This window comes from Crocodylus siamensis, chromosome 7, assembly GCF_052110815.1.
Source record: "Crocodylus siamensis isolate JL-2025a chromosome 7, ASM5211081v1, whole genome shotgun sequence".
Classification (NCBI taxonomy): Eukaryota; Metazoa; Chordata; order Crocodylia; family Crocodylidae; genus Crocodylus; species Crocodylus siamensis.
This window is the reverse complement of record NC_143401.1, coordinates 80,711,719-80,729,374: the sequence shown is the minus strand read 5'-3', so window position 1 is coordinate 80,729,374 and position 17,656 is coordinate 80,711,719. Positions and strand designations below refer to the sequence as shown.

General features: G+C 38.3%; 1 protein-coding gene across 2 annotated transcripts in view; it reads right to left on the bottom strand.

Moving 5' to 3' along the window:
• Positions 1 to 17,656, bottom strand: part of CHST15 (carbohydrate sulfotransferase 15) — an 82,517-nt gene that overhangs the window by 21,718 nt on the left and 43,143 nt on the right. For both annotated transcript variants that reach the window (XM_090058065.1, XM_090058066.1), the window contains exons 2-5: positions 11,833 to 12,898; positions 10,129 to 10,468; positions 4,591 to 4,737; positions 609 to 765 (exon numbers count right to left, since the gene is read on the bottom strand). In XM_090058065.1, coding sequence (XP_089914191.1) covers positions 609 to 765; positions 4,591 to 4,737; positions 10,129 to 10,468; positions 11,833 to 12,420 — 1,232 coding nt within the window. In that variant the 5' untranslated portion in view covers positions 12,421 to 12,898. The remainder of the gene's footprint in view (positions 1 to 608; positions 766 to 4,590; positions 4,738 to 10,128; positions 10,469 to 11,832; positions 12,899 to 17,656) is intronic.

Below are 17,656 nucleotides of genomic sequence, written 5' to 3'. Positions count from 1 at the left end.
TGTAAGGCGGTGTGATTGAAAATGATCTCGGGCAGCAGTAGCTTAGTCCTGTAGTAAGTATTCCCAGTGTTAAAGGAAATTTTGCTGATGTGGTGCCATATCCAATTTTCTACCCTTTTGGAAAGAAACCCTACGGCTCACCACTTTTAGTTTGCATCAGAGCACTCCACAGTACCAGTCATTACCTAGAGAGGATGTAGAATATCCATCCTTGGAAGTTAAGTCCCACCCAGACAAAGCCTTGTCTGGGATGACATAGGTGGGCATAGTCCTGCTTTGAGGAGGGGGTTGAATTAGATGACCTCCTGAGGTCCCTTCCAACCCTAATTTTCTGTGGTTTATATTAGAGTTTATCATGCCAAAATACTTGAAATGAAGCCATAGATATGACTAGAATCTACAATTCATTCTAACTGAATAAATCCTTGGATTTTTCCAAGAATTAATGTTTATACCAGAAAAGAATAAACCCCAAGCATACAAACATTCTAATGACAGTTAGAAGAGAAATAAAATAAACCCCAAAAATCAAGTTTGTAGCAAGGAAAGGATTCAAGCTCTTAGTGGCGGGTTTCTTCTGCAGTTTGAAATGCATTATGGTTGCTAACCTTTCAACTGGATCCCTCAACATGACGATGAGTTTGGCATTTGGTTGGAAGGCATGGATAAAATCCTGGATTAAAAATGGAGGCTCTCCATCAGTGCTGTTGTCATAGAAGAAAATCCAAGCATTGTTATCCCACATTGTTGAAGCACTGGCCTCTCCTAGAAATAGAAAACATCTACATTGATAACCGAGACTCTACTGAATTATGTACACTGGCATTTAAAACAGGTCCTTTGCTGGTGTTTCAGTAGATACCTACTGACTTCATTATTAGACTTAGGCTAGTTTACACCAGCTTAAAGATCTGGCCAATGTTTGTACAGAACTTGAAAGATGTACTGTAATTTTATTGCCGTTACAATGAGAGGAGTTTTTAGATTATTATAATTATATTATCTGTGCATTGTATTTATGAAAGTGTCTGATAAAAGTTCAAGGGTATTTAATTTAGAAAGGGTGAGGCCAGCATTTGAACTCTTGTAGTTGTAAAGTTATTCTGCAGAATTAACCTGTAATTCAGGTAGGAAAATTTGTACCTTAAAGACTTTCAGTTCTATTTAAGGTACTTTATTAAGAATTCCTTGCACTTCACACTCCCCTAAGTTCAGGTAAGTCAGGCTCAAGTGAGCCGTGTCATTTGCTACCCCAAGGAAAAAAAAAAAGCAAGGAGCCAGTCGAGTAGAGCAATATTGCATAAAACATGTAGCAGTGTTGCTGACTACATAGGCAATGTGAAAAATAAACAAGTCAACCAAGCCAATCAGTTTCCAGTTAATTTAAAAAGTATGGATGGCTCCAGATATAAGAGAACAGAGTGCTCCTGCACCAGGATGTAAAAAGAGAGCAGAACCAGGGAGCCTAAAAACAAAATGGGCTCCATATATACTACTGCAGAGATGTATTTTGAGAGCAGGATCTGTCCAAAATAGAGGTATAAGAGAAACAGTATCAATTTATGGATTACATGGCCCATGAAGGAGGCAGTGAACAGCAACTAGACAGGTCACAAGTTACTGCTAGAGTGTTTCTGCAAATATTCTGCAACTTCCCACCCATTCAGCCATTGCCAGGGTGTCTGAAGAATTAACATGCTCCTTCATCATTGCCCTCTTGGAATTCCTCTCCACACAGTCCAGATAGGACCATATTCTTCATGTAAATAAGGGTGTAGAAAGTAAGCAACACTTCCTCTAGCTGGGGATTTGGCCCAGAAAGTGGTTGCTTTTGCATATCTGCTTTCAGTTTACTCATGCAGAAAGATCAACAGTAACTCAAGATGCTGTTTTTTTGTGGTTAGTTCAGTGTAGCTTGTATGCAGAAGCCAAAATCTTTTAAAAACAGGACGAGTGTCTGAATTAAATGGGAAAAGAAATTAAATTCTGCTCTCCACTTGCTCCCAGAATCTTAATTTCTCAGAGCAAAATAAATAAATAAATAAAGCAGCCTACCAATTTAACAGTGTCCCTTTACACATCATAATACAATTTTAATATCTATACAGAAAGAACTATATTCAACACACAATAAATTAATCACTGTTCTAGTCAAGCATTTATATATCAAATTACTGCAGCACAAATCAAAAACACACCAATTTTTCATATGGACTTAAAGCACATACCGTATGATTAAAATGTCTATTTTCATTAAAGAATAAATGTACAACGTCCTTATCCTGAGATTAATGGAATAAAATCGTGTAATGTTTTTATAAAACATTCTTGTGAATTTATCATATTAATGATAAAAAATAAATGCATCCTGCTTAGAATGCCTGAAGGTGGAACAACAGGGTCCTCTGGTTCTTCTAAATATGCACTGTTTAATCCAAGGAAATACAATTATTACCTAATAAGAATAGGATTCAAAAAAGCTTAAGGTGTGAAAACAATGCAACATTTTGAACTTAAATATTTATAGTTTTAATTGCATTTTCATTTGTAAGTCCAATAATGCAGCATCCTCCCCAAACCCAATGTTCATGTATCATGTAGACTTGACTGGGTTTCTTTCTAACCAAGGTCATAAAAACTAATTCAATGAGCATAATTATTCCAAGTCCTTCCTGTATAGTAATAAGAACACTACAGGCAAATGCTGTAGCACAGGGTACATAATCAAATATGCAGTGTATAATTTAAACTAGTGAACTGAATTAATACATGCATTTTGCCTATGTCACTGGAGATCGCAATCTATGTAGGAAGAATTTCTGCAGATATCAATGATAGCAAAACTCTGCAAAAACTGGCCCTACAAGTCTTGCTAGCCAAATCAAGACTTTTATTTAAGTAAATTTTACACAGGAAAATTTCAACATTTCTTCAAAAAACTGAGCACCTAAAAACCAAAACATTTTTATTGAAATGCCCTTGCACTGCTTTGTAGGACCATGATATGAGTGTCTCATGACCCAATTGGTCTTTTAGACTTCCTTAGCAAACTACATTTGTAATAAGGCACCATGGTCAGAGGCTCCCATGATTTACATGGTGACTCAAGTCACAGAGGTAAGTATACTTTATCTGGAAAAAGTAATCCAGCCAGAGAGCAGAGGAAAACAAGTAGCCAAACTGTAATACCCATCAGGCCATGGCAACAGTCTTCTTAAATCAAAATTTTCAATTTCAAACCAAAATATTCAGTCAACATATTTGGCTTGTTCCACGGATGTAATTCTGTGCTATGCCTCTTGGTGCAGCTCAAAACTAGCTATCTTGGAAGAATCAGGCCTAATAAACAGGTTTCAGTCACTTTTGAGCCATCCTGATTCTAGGCTGCTTTGGGGCTAAAACAGCCCTGGGTATAAGTGACGCATGTCAAGGCATCCAATTTGTGGGCAGCCCAACTTGAACTACTTACAGATGGTGGTATGCCTCTTTTCTTGGAGTCTGAGAGCAGGGTTGCTAATGGCAGTCTTGCACTCTACTTGTCAGGAGTAGTCAACCTGCAGCATGGGTGCCAGAAGTGGTGCGTGCAGCTATTGTGTATGGCATACAGGCATTACACTGACAAATAGAGTGAGGAGTGAAAAGCAGAGTGTCAGATGGGGCAGGGAGCACAAGGCAGGGACTAGAAAGAAGAGCAGCAAAACAGGTAAGGGACAGGGATTGGAGCAGCACTCAGAGAGGGTACAGGGTGAATTTGTGGCACACCTGCCAAAAAGGTTGTCCCCATTGGCTTATGCCATGGCAATTCTCCCCAGCCAGCTACAGGACATTTATCATACCCACATTCCATTAAAGGGAAATGTGGCCCAGAAAGTAGGTGACAATGTCTGTTATATGTGCCTTGAGTATAGGCATGTTTTGCACTAGGCATAGTTTATACACTATGACAGCAACTTTGTTGAATAGCAAAACATACCGGAATCTATGCTCTTCAGACTGCAATTCCTCAGCCCCAAGTAAGTCAAAGGCAGGGTAAATTTACCCCTTACAGACCAACCAAAATAAACTGATTTGATCATTCAATTGAACCTACCTATCTATCTACTACCTAGCTATCCAATATAGTACAAGCTTTCATGAGCTAAACACTTCAGTTTGCTGTCTTTGAGCTCATCTCAGAAACTGTACTATAGTCATGTTCAATAGGCTTCTGAACAGTATACTTCCCACCATTCACCTACAGGTGTAGCCTTTTGGTTTACCCTGACTGCTTGGGTAATTCCTAATCCAGTCAAGACTGTGTCTCACTGCATTACGTAAAGCCGTCTGAGTATCTCTCTCTCCCTCTCTTTCTTACCCTCCCGCCCCAACCTAAAGATTTTGCTAAATCTTGTCCCCACATTTACTGCTTTCCTAGGCTCTGGCCATAGACAATCATGGCATTTTGACAAATCCAGTGACTTGTCTTCAGTGGAAAGGTGAAATAGCACATCAATTTATACAGTAGGTCAACCTCTCCTATAGGCTTTCCATCCCTATAAAAGTTGCAACAAATTAGGTATAAGCATCTTTCTTAAGCAGTTTTTACCTTACCAATTATGATTTTGTTCATCCTGGCATGCTCTTTTGTTGAGTCACTCTGCAGCACACCCTGAATCTGGTGTGCTGCCAAGTCAAATAAATCAAGGTAATCCTCCACTGGGTAGCGATCATGAAAACCATCCCTCAGACGAATTATTCCTGAAAAGAAAAGTTCAATGATTGCAAAGAAGCTAGAAAATCAAAAGACAAGTTAGTACAAATTAGCACAGCTCCATAAATATGAATGGTGTTCTATTAGCCTACATCAGCAGAGTAGGGCCAAGGAGCATAACTAGGGACCTACCAAAATTACAATTTTCACGGAAACTGTAAAATCATTAGATCCTCCACAAAAAAGTGCAGGTACTGCAAAAAAGCATGCAAATGGCCAGCAAGCAGGGAATATCTCCAGGGAGGGGTGGGAGGGCCCCTCAGGGGGGCAATCAGAGGCATACAGAGTGGGGGCACCCTGCCATGCTCCACCATGAAAATGGCAACTGGTGCCATGCTCGGACCACAAAACTGACCCCAATTTCAGGGCCCAAGATAAAATATAACCCAAGACAAAAATGCCAGTAATAAAGTAGCTGGGATCCAAGATACTGTAAGATTAAGCTATATTTTCACACTGACAGGAAATAATTTAAAATGCTCCATTTTATAGTCCCAGAATGTATAACCTGCATCTATTTTCTTCTAAATTTAGCTTTTGGAAGGAATGTAGCAGACCAAATTCCATTTAATTTATGCCAATATAAACTGAAGTAACGTCAGTAGGCTTTCTCTGTCTATATGATGCTACTACTGAGAGCAGAATCTGGACATAAATCTGTAAATCACACACACAGTCACTCTTAATAAATAAGAAAATGGGCATACTGTAAGGCATCGATTATCTTGCAACAGCATCTTGCTACAGCTTCTTACTTTGAAGTCAATTTTGTCTGATGGCATCAAACAAACTTTCAAATGGGCTAAAAGAGTCGGGGGGGAGGGAATTCAAACATTTGGGGGAAGATATATATATAAGTTTCTTTTACCTACCAGTAACAGTAAATTACACTCATAGCATAATAAAATCCACATTTAACCCCTCTCCTATTCTAGAGCCTGTCCCTATAATTATAGCAAAGATTTTCTTTTTCCTCTCTCTCCTCCTGGGATTTATTCTACATCAATAGGTCTCATTCTGCCTTTTTCAGCATCTCATGTATCCTCTCCTTTCCTCCCACCCCTTTGGTTAATCCATCTCCTCCACTTATTCCCATTCCTGTCCCTCTTCCTCATTTTATCATGTGTAGCCTCCCCTGCCCTCCACCCCTTCCTGCCTCTGACTAAGCCACTAGAGAGTCTCTAAAACCTTTAGAAAAGGGAACTGAGCTGGGAGTGATGCTGAAGCTGTGCAAAGAGGATTCGATTCCTCTCCTGTTCATGCAGACTGGTGGATAAGCAGGGATCCTGTCACCAAAACAAAATTTGAAGAAAAAAGACCTGGCTGTGTCCTCTTCAGCCATCTAATAAATAGTCTAAGTAGAAGGTTCAGCAAGGGACTTCCCTACCCTGTTTTCTCCAACTAGGTTTTCTCCCACTTAAGAATGTGCTTGCAGTGGACAATAAAACACTGAAGGTTTGTGAAGTTCAAGGAAACCTCTCATGCATCTGGTGCCAGAGAATGGTTTTGGGGGATGTGATGGTAGCAGCACCTGTGAAAAGCTGCAGTGGACAAGAGCATGTCAGGCTGCAACAGAGCCCTGCTGTGCAAAAGACCCCAGCCAGCATGGGAATGGCCAGGGGATGACTAAAGAGAGGTCTTGTCTAGAATTAGCTATCTTTGGTGGAAGTTAGTCAGTCAAAATCCTTATTAAAAGCTCTCAGCCTCAAGCAACTGGTGATGATAAGTGGATTTTCTGCTCCAGGTGAGTGGTTTACTCTAGCTGAGCTAAGAGCCAGCAGTGACTTATTAAGAGTCATACGTTTGATTGTGTGGAAGGAATTGTGGTCTTACGGATCCTAGTTAATGGTGACTCTCTCATTGTTAAATACATGAAGTTTAAAAATAATAATTAGCAACCATTACTGTTTATGCAGAGCAGGGACTGAAATGGCAAGGAGTGTGAATTAGCCTCTCATCTTAATGGTGGCCATTCTGGCGCACAGATGATGAGTACATTAATATTTCTAGAGATTCCTCCCTCTCCAGATTGTTAGGGCTGTAATGTGTTGTAGGCATCAGTTTCCTCTTCTACAATAATTAAAAACATCCAGCTGTTTGAGTGGGGCTGGATCTGATCCCTGTAGGGAATGGCCCCAGGAACTTGTATTAGTCCTGAAATTGAGTCCCGTTACCAATTCTCACCTTAGCCAAAAACCAAGACTAAAAACCTTTTATCTTTCCCTATCACATTTCTTAACTTATCATTGTAATTAAGTATTTCTGAATGTCCCGAAATACTGGAGTAACTCACGCCTGCTTTAAAATCACAATTCTGTTTTACGTCCAGCATCCTGCACTGATTTGCCTGGGAAGCAGGCCAAGCTCCAAGAAACTGTCTTTGTCTTATGATACTTGATCAATGGAAGTCTGACTGAGAATAAAGGGACTTCAACTTCACATAACATCTGTACATATGGGAAAGAACCAAATTCACTTTCATGGCCAACACTATCAAGTCTGGATGTTTTAACTGACCAGCCCTACCATTTAAACTTCTAGAGACTACAAGTAGGGAATTCTCAGTGGGATGCTCTTGATTCTAAATTCATTTCCTTCATTGACCTGACAGAATTTGAGCCTCATCACCTTCAGGTCATGATGTAAGGCTTTTCAATTACTTTCTGTCAGAGGCTGGTTGTAACAAATGAATTTGTTTTCAGTGGTCCTTAAGTCCAGCTGGGACCATGATGTTCCTCTCTTGTCTTCTTCCCATGTAGCACAACTCAGAATATCGAACTGTTTACTGATGCTTAAGCAAGATAAAATTAATGTCTTCACTCTATTCTGTTGCATAAAATTATTTTAAAATGATAGAATCGAGATAAAAGTGTCTAGAAAGCATAATTTGTACATTTAAACACTTTATTTACGATATTCTATTTCACTTATTAATGGATGAAAAAGGTAATATATAAACTCTCTCTTTCTATACATCTTTGTTGTCATTAGCTTTGCTCATTTCTATAAATACATATACTGAAACAGGTATCTCCTTTTCCTCATTGGCTTTGTTTGTTAATATATAAAGGGTGTCTGGTGTAAATATATGAACAGAAAACAATATAACCCAGATGTTATTAGCTCTGCTCACTGTTACCAATCCAGGTACATCAGCTGCACCAGTTTAGCACTCTATGGTCTGTTTTAGCTCATTGCTGTTTGAACTCCAGTGCTAACATGAAGTAAATGAGGAAAGCTGTTTTCTTCTAAGTCTGAGCCAACTTTCTAGTACCTGCTGCTCTACAAATGAGGCACTTTGTGTGTTTACTACAGGTCATTTTTTAGGGTATTTAAAGAAGAAAACATAAATAAAATCCAAAAAGACTGTAAAACCATTTCCTTGCAAGTGATATAAAACCCCAGCCCTCTGACTGAGCTGTAGTTTTAGCAGAGCAGCCAAAAAAAGTAAAGCTCCAATCTATAAGGGCTCAAGTGTTCCCTTGAGCTCCAGGATGTATATAAGAGAGACGCAAGAGATGGTAACACAACATGTAAGGGACAGAATATAAAAAAAATGTCTAGCAATGAACAGGAAAAGCATCACAAGCACTCTGATCACTCAAACTGACTTCCCTCAATTTTAACCCCAGTAGCTCACAAGGAATAGCTGCTCTGCTATACTGAGGAATCTTAAAACACACTAAAAATGCTCCCAAAAGGAGCAGTGATTTAAGCAAAGCCAGAAAAATACTCTGTCCTACAAGGGTCATTTTCTCATGCTCAAAAGGCAATATCAATCTTAGAACAATGGCAAATCAAAAATGAAAGTGAAGATACTGGCAACATAGCACCACGGTACTATTCTTCTTAGAAGCAATAGTATCTTGTATCAAAGTAATGCCCAGAGGCTCTGACATCAGAACCTTATCATGTTGTGTGGCATACTTATAATTAGTAAGTCTCTATCCCAAAAAGACAAGACAGATAAAGAAGGATAAGATAAAGGAAGTAATGCTGTCCTCATCCTACAAAAGGGGGAACTGGTACAAAAGCTCATCCGAGACCACAGTGCTAGCCTATGACAGAGTCAGAAACAGAACCCTTATCCCTTGAGTCACAGTCCAGTGCCTTACTCACAAGATTATCCAGTACTAGTTAAACTTTAATTTAAAAAGGCAGGGTATTTAAGCCCCTCCAGTGGGAAAAATAATGCACTTGCTCCACAGAATTCCAGACTCTTAGAATTCGTGACAGTCGGGCCTTGATGGACCTAATTCAGGTAAATCATGAGCACTCTAGTCTACTTTCTGAACACTGGACAACAGTGTCCCCTTTCTGACTTGACATTGTTCCAGAGGATAGGCGGTGACCTCTGAAGTTCATGCAGGTACGTTCAGTGCACATAAAATTCCTGAAGGAGAACATCAAGTTAGTTCAACTTTTGATCAGGATGATAGGATTATGAATGACACTTCTGCTGTAAGCTGTACTTATTCATTCGTGGGAATTAAAGCTGACTACTATTAAAAAATAATACATCTCCCCTTCAAAGGATTCAAGGAGGCTTTGAACAAACAGCTTAATAGTACAAAACAGTACTTTGTTGTTTAAATTTTCTATTTTACTCTCTATTCCTTCTTCAAATCTGCCCTTGCCAGCTGTTCAGGTTCAGTTCCACCTCTCTTAGAAGCAACTACAGTTCTTTAAATTACCATAGGTAATCAGTCTTGTTAGGAAGTTGCATTACCCCAAAATGTGGTAATGTAATATAAGAGAGAGTTTTATTTAAGATGACTACAATATAGGGATCCTACCCCATCTAATTACCACCAAAGCCCAGCTATATTGCTTCTCAAACCACAACTCTTTTCTATCAGGTATTTACAGAACTTCTGTTTACTGGTGATATAATTCCTGAGTAAAGAATACTATAATCAATTATCCTGTTCTGACAATGGGGAAAATTTACAGGATAATGTATATTCAATGATATTGTATGGTTTAAGGCTTTGCACATTAGTTTGAAAATTTACCCCTTAAAATTATTGGGGGGGATGGGGCAAAGACTGCAAGACACTGGTGGCATTTTTCTAAGGCACTCAACATTGACTTCAATAAAAGCAGAGTTAAGACCATATGGATAAGACAATTCCATCTCAAATATTCCGAAAATATTTACGTGTATTATTGTACATATACAAAAGAACCTGCAACTCGGTTGCTACAAGTGCACAACACAATTAGCAAAAAAGAGATACGCTAGGGATGCAGCCATCCATCAGGTCATCTGGCTTAATGAAGGAGTTACTCTTAAACTAAAGAATGTGAAAAAAGATTTAAACTTCCATTTTAGCAGTGCTAGCTCTTCTGCAATGTTAGAATATATGTTTACTCACCAAATCGTTTTCTTGTCCACCAATGTGGCTCTTTAATTGCTGAGAATCTAACATCAGGATGTAACCTCAGTCTGTCATAGAGATCTGTTGTTCCACATTTTGGCTGGCCTATAATGTAGAAATGGGGAAGACAGCGCAGTCGATAGTGCTTGTCCTTATACTGATACAAGTGGTTCCAAAACACCTTTCTGAGGTAATCGAATATGGTTCGAAAACGCTTTGAATACAGTGCATACGAGTTTGTTGTGTAAGGATTTGCAGTAATGTTTCCTCTGTATTCTTCATACCAACACGGATTCTTGCTTTTTGGAAGGAATTTATTAGGAATTACTGAAAACATCTGCAATATAAAGAACAACAAATTCCAGTTAAAACATATTGTACAGCTACGCTTTCCTCCTTAGCACAGCAAGTGAGCACAAAATAAGTCAGATGTGTATATTCCAATCACCTTAATTTTTGGAGGAGGAAAAACATTTCTATATTTTAAGGCTATTTGGGCCCATTAGGACTCATCCCATGTCTGATTCCTGCATGTCATGAACCACAGAATTTTACTCTAATTCCTACACAGTTGGGTTACGTTCTCACGTTTAAGCAAGACCATTTGAGTCAAGTAATTCATGTACCCATTTATACAAGAATCATATAGTGTTCCCACTGGGAACACACTTCCCCCCACCAATACATACAAGAAGCTTTACAATTCAATTCATTATTGAAGACACTAAAAAGGTACCCATTGACAATTCTGAGAGTTGGAGCAGAGTCCAGAAAAAACAGAGAAACTGAATCCCAAAAGACTTAACAGAATATACTACTTTGCATTTTATTACCTAATAACTAAACTAATAATCTTATATAAAAAGTAAGAGTGAAAGACTGAGGACAAGGCAACACTTGCACCAGCTTCTTCTGGATAGAGTTGACCGAGTCTACACAACGAAATCTAGAACATCTCTAACTTCAATTCAGACCAATTCTGAACTCACTATTTAAGTTTTACTTAGTCTTTATTCTGGGATAAGGCTCATTTCAGACTTTACTTGAAAGTAAAAGACTTTGTGATTTTTGCTCATCTTTAATGGGAATTGTAGGCACTCTACCCTTCCCAGAAATAGGTCCTAACCTCAGTGCCATGAGAACAGCAAAACTCTTCAGCAGATCCCAAAATTTGTCAGTGTACTTAATTTTAGGGATCCGGAAAATGAGCTTGTAGAGAATAATAATTAGGGATACTGATTTAGCCAAAAATGAAATGATCAGAATAAGGTATTTCCCATAACTAATTCTTAAATACAAAATTTGCACAACTGTCCAGAACTCCAATTGCTAGATGTCCAAGAAGGCATAATAACAATTACATATTTAACAAGCCTACTTTTTATGCATCTGTTGCATCATATCTGCCTAACTCCTCTGAATTACTTTGAATATAATCAGATATAAACACAGTATAGTTGTATAATTATAGAAGACTTCTCAGCTCTTGATACTGAGCTCATTTATACAATCCAGCTCTTTACCCAAAACAAATTATATATATTATATATAAAGGCCAGAACTTCAACAAATGTAAATCAGGAAGCTTCAGTTCCTCAGCTGGTACAAAGTGACATATCACCTGCAGTGATGCTATACTGGCTTACTTCCGTTGAGCTAGACTAGAACACTTGAAATAGACACAGTTCAGTATATACTTACATGAGGCTCTTGTTTCTTCAGGTCCTCTAAATCTGGTCGCTGTCTTGTTATAAACTCAATCTTTGAAGTTATAGTTTCAATAATTAATTTAATGCTTGGATAATCTTTTATATATGAAATATTAATTTTCCAAGGCTGGTAATGGTCTTTTACATCACTAACACTTTCGTTGTCCATTAAATTTGGATTGTTAGTAAAAGCTCCATAATGGAATGGCGATGGTATTAGCAACATACCATGTTTGGCTCCAGTCAATATGTATGATGCCATCACTAGAGTCATTATAATCAACCCAAATATTAAGCTGTATAGCTTCCCTTTCTTCAAGCAAAATAATCCATTCCAGCTTTCATGGTGATCAGTCCTTACTTCCAAAACCGCAAGCAAGTTCATCTGCTTGCTATCAACATAGAAAGGAATTTTACTTTCTCCTTTGCACACAGGACACTTCTGGTTGTTATGATTATGCCCACGACATCTGAAACACTGTCTGTGTAAGTCATTTGGCAATAATTGTATGCAGCAATTAATGCAATGCCTCATATTAATAATATTGAACTGCTGTATTAATGAGCCATGTATCGCCATAAAAAATGTTCTGAAGCATACAAAATCATTCCCCAAAAATCTGAAACAAGTTAATTCATTGCATGACTACAGGAATATTTCATAATGCAAAAATCCAGGTTCAAACCCTAAATAGCCAAATATATGCTGAAAGTGATTTATTTCTCAGTCAGAAATGAAAAAAAAATTAAATAACTGTACATGGCACATGATTTCTAAGGATTTGGCTCAGTATGGACAACCTGGTTAATCAAAACAGCAACTATGAGACTGGCTCAAGTTTTTCCCATTGAACAAAGTGAGGTGGAAGAAACTTCACTGAAGAATGTGAAAATATGCAAAAAACAAAAAGCCCTCATTGTCCTCCAATTTATTTAGGAATATGCAAATATGTAGAAAAGTCCAAGACGCTCTCAAACTACGTAGGGTCCAAAATGGAGTGCTGTCTCTGAAAGCTTCATCTTCACAAAGGCAATTTCAAAGATCGATATTGCATAACCTAAAGAAGCAGGAAATAAATATGGATAAATGTCCAACAAGTTAATTTGTTACATTAATCAGATGACTGAACAAATACATAGTAATCCACTCTACAAAAAGCTTTCTAATTAATTTAATGACACTATATCAAAAGATGGTGTGGGGGGAAGCTACTCTATAATTACAACAGAGTTAACATTTGGAGACAGCTCAAAATTGCCACTTCATCCTCTTTTTCATTCACAGTTTGGGACAGATTGAGACCTCCTTGCTCACTCCAGCAACCAATTATGCCCACAAGTAAAACCGTTTACCTCAACAGTTTCTCACCAAGATGAGTAAAGGCTTTGTTACCTGCCCTTCAGTACTTCCATTCAGTGCCCAAAAGCATATGTATATTAACTCTCAATCTGGGCAAGAAACAGGGCCGGCCCACAATTTTTTGGGGCCCCCTGCAAGAAATAGCTTTGTGGCCCCCTGCCCCAGAGAAGTTAGTGGCCGAGGTGGGGGAAGGGGTAGGGGTAGCAAGCAGCCGGACATGAAGCCAGAGTCGGCAGGGGGGGGTGGCGAGTGGCTGGATGCTGGGAAGACTTGGTTGCGGGGCCCCCTGCAGCTATAGGTTTTGCAGGATAGGACGGGCCAGCCCCGGCAAGAAAACTCTGAGAGTGGGATAAAAAGAGTAACTTGGAAAATTTGAATGGTGGTGACATTAAAAATTTATCATAAGGGTACAGGAGCTTCTATGGAGGGTAAATATGACACAAGATATACAGGAAAGTCACAGAGACGAACTTTCAGCACTAAAGTCAGTTTCCATTTTAGAAGGCTACTTTAGCAATGAAAATGGCTAGGAATGCTGTTATGAAATGAAAACTTGGATTATCAGGGTCATTTGAGTCCCAAGCCCCTGATCCAGCAAATGCCCTTAAACAGGTTTAACTGTTAAGCATGAAAGTAGGCCCACCTGACATCATGGTAGATGGAGTTCATTTAATCCAGGGTGAAGGCTGAGTACAGCACCTCCCAGAAGCATTCCAGAGCCCTGAAAAGACTTCAGTGCTCACATGCTTAGATTTACACTGGTGTTTAAGTGTTTTGCTGGATTTCAGCCCAAATCATTCACTTAAATATGTCACCACAGTTGCTAATGGAAAGCCAGTGATCAAACCTTTTATTTAAAAACAATTTTGATTTTTGTCTAAAATTATATTGTACATTAATATCCAGTGGACATGTCTACTTTTGGGAGCCATGACTTACATGACTGGAAATTTAACTGGTTTTTTTACAAAATAATATTCCAAGGGTCAGACACTTAATCTAGAAGGTGATCTGGTTTCTGTAATTCTCTGCTATACTTCACCAAAATCCCCAACCACACAATATTTAGCCTCACCCTCTGTGCCTCTGTCATACAGAGCTTTAAAAAGCTGCATTAGCAGGCTATTTTCAAAAATATAAATGTTGGTATATGCATATACATGCACACTGTAATAATGACTTCTATAGGCTCATAGTGGAAAGGTGTAATGATCAGTTCAGAGAGCAACTCCATCAGTAGGAGAAGCTGTTTCTTTAGCTTAGCATTATCATCTTGTCTAGACACTTTATTGTTGTTTATGATCAGTGTCAGAGGGTCAAGAGCATAGCCAAGTTTTGCTTAGATTACCTATAGTGTCACAATAAATCTTTTCATTTCTATAAAATGAAGCATTGTATTACACAAATGAACTTCTCTGGTAAGCCAGACAAAGAATGGGTCAGGGGCACAGGGTTGTGTCAGAACAATCCAGCATAACTTTATCTTGCTTCCAAAGTTTCATTTCTTTCTTCTTACACATGTGAAAACATATGCTATTTTCTCCACACAGTGCTCTAGCAGTTCCCCTTGTCACATCCTGCTGGTAAGTCTCATGCCCCATTCACATATATTACCTTTTCTACATCAGACATGGTTACACTAGAAAATAAGAGCCACAGTGGGGAAAATGAACTAGAAAAAATCTTTTCAACATGTAGTCTCATAGGAGTCTAAACCACTATGTTGAGAGTTTCTGTAGCAGGTGTAGGAGACAAAATAACTTCCCAAAAATAAAACTGCATTCTCTTTTCCAGCCCCGGCTAGGGCAGCCTCAATGTTAACCTGACCAACAAAAGGATCATAAGTATACCATTTATAAAAATATTGTATTCCAGAGGCTCTGAAATATCTCTGCAGATCGGCTAGCTGAATACCTCTCCTGTACAAGACAGACACAGGCATCCAATTTCCCCATTAAAAAAAACATATGAAATGATTGCAGATAAATGCAGAGATAGCAGAGAAGAGAGTTGAAAGCGTTCAAAAGGACTGTGGTCCTATCTGAGCAGAACATTAACTTTTGTCCCGTGGGGAGAAGAGGATGAAACTCTACTTAATTATATTATTTTAAATTGAATTAATTTGTATCATAATTAGCCTTCACTAAGACAGAGAACTTCCTAGTACATTTTATATCATCCCTAAATGCTCAAAGCTATATTTTCACTATTTAAATGGAAGTTATTTTTCAAGTCACCTTAAGAATATGAAATAGGAAAGTGTCTGGCCGTTTGGATTGCAAACCAAAGAATGATTCAGCAGTACCAGAGTGTGTACAAAATGAAATAAAGCTAACTACAACTCAGAATTAGACTGTCCTGTCCTGTCCATATAAGTTCTGATAATAAAAACATCACCCCTGGTGCAGACATGCTGTCTTTGTGATCTCCTGCTTCAACTACTACAATAATCTCCTTACTTCTTGTTCTAACACTATTAACTAAAATCCAGAAAGCTAAATCAGCGCCACCAGCTACAACTAACATCACTTTATTCTTGCATATACTTAACTGTGTTGTGTTTTTAAACCACTGCTGTCCCTTTCAAGACATGGCGCAAATTCTTTTCTGCCTGCCTTCCAGGTAGTTTCACTCTACTTCTTCCCTTGTACCCAAGCTTCTAGTCCACATCATTTTGTTTACTTCTTTCATCATCGCCTTCATCAATGACAACCTCTACGACTGGCATTTTCTCCCTGGGCTGCCATACTGGGGAGTCATGCAGACGCTCACATTTACAAAGCGTGTATACTGCACTGCTTTGACACTTACCCATCAGTCAATTATCCTGTTGCATTCTTAGTATGTGTGAGTACATAACACTTAAAATCAACAAAGCCCTGAACTGTGGGGTTTGAAACCTAGATAAAGTATAACAGTAAGGAATGGCAATCCAGAAAAAGCATAGCATAGGTTACTGAGCATAAGGGTGGAAAAGGTGAAAGAGAGCACGGTAACCTTGCTTATAAGCATGCATCTTGCAAGCCTGTTTTTTTCTTTTAACAACTGTGTGCATGTGTTTACATATGGTACATACTAACACTAGAAATAATGTAAAGCAATATAAAGAATGAAGGTGGATGTGAAGGATAACTGATGAAAGCAAGTCCTACATTGGGTTATGAAGTCAACACAACACTGTTGACACCTGAAAATTAAAAAAGGCTCAAGCCCACAATCTCATAATGATATTGCAGATGAACAATTGCACCCTAGTATTAATAAATTATCCAAGCAATACTAAGTTGCAAATACAGGGACAACAATTGTGTTTGTGGAAACAGATGGTCTTATTGGCTTGAATATACTGATGACAATGAATTTATGATAAGCTTATCTAGCTATAGTTTGCATTTGGTTGGTTGATTAAATCAGTTGTCAACTGGGGGTATGTGTACTCCTGGGGATACTTTGAAAGGTCCCAGGGGGTTCGCAGGGGCAGGCAGGGATGGAGTGCCACCAACCCACGTCACTGCCTCATGAGAACAGGGCTAGGGTGGGGTGAGAGCAGGTTAGGATCTTCAAGAAACTACACATGGCTTTGAAGACCCATGACATTTATGTCCATTTGTATGTTAATAAAACAAATTGGAATTTATTGAACTCTTGTCAAATGGACATACTTTTGATGTAATTCCAATATAAACATTATGAACTGGAGAAGAAATAACATTAACTCCTTCTTTGACAGATGCAAAAAATGCTTCAATAGGAAACTGATATACAAAAAACTCCCCAAAGCCATGCTTACTCCATACCAAGGCTATGTCAATCATACCAGTTATGCAACTGGAAAGGTAAGGTTCTAACTGCAAGTATAATACTGACAATTTATCCATATGCATTTTGCAGAATCTTACTACTGATCAGTATGAAGACCTGCTATTGGGCAGTATGACTTACTACTGGACAAACTGAACAAAACCAAAATGTATTTTTTATAACGCTTAGATGCATATATAGCACATACTACACTCTGCTATCTTCTTGTAATGAAATAACTGACTACAATGCACATACAGAAGTTTGGAGCTAATTCCCTATTTCAATAATTCTTTCCTTGCTAAGCAATTTTAATTAAGTTCCTACTAGAAGCTTTCACTACGAAATCCAGAAAAGTTGGAACAAACTTTACAGTGAAGACAGTAGCTCTACACATGAATCCTGGACCCTTTTTGGCACATAACTAGCCTGTATTTTCCTACTATTCTAAGGTTGTCTCCGTTAGTGGCATTTATCATACATTCTGTATCTTCCTTTTAGCACTACCAAAACACAATCATGACCATGAATGTATTTTCAACTTTTATTTTCACTATATTTAAGGAGGACATGAATTTTAGCCACTGAAAGATCATGAAACACTGAAGCTGACAATAAAATATTTGTGTCTTATTTTTATGCTCCTCATTGTAAA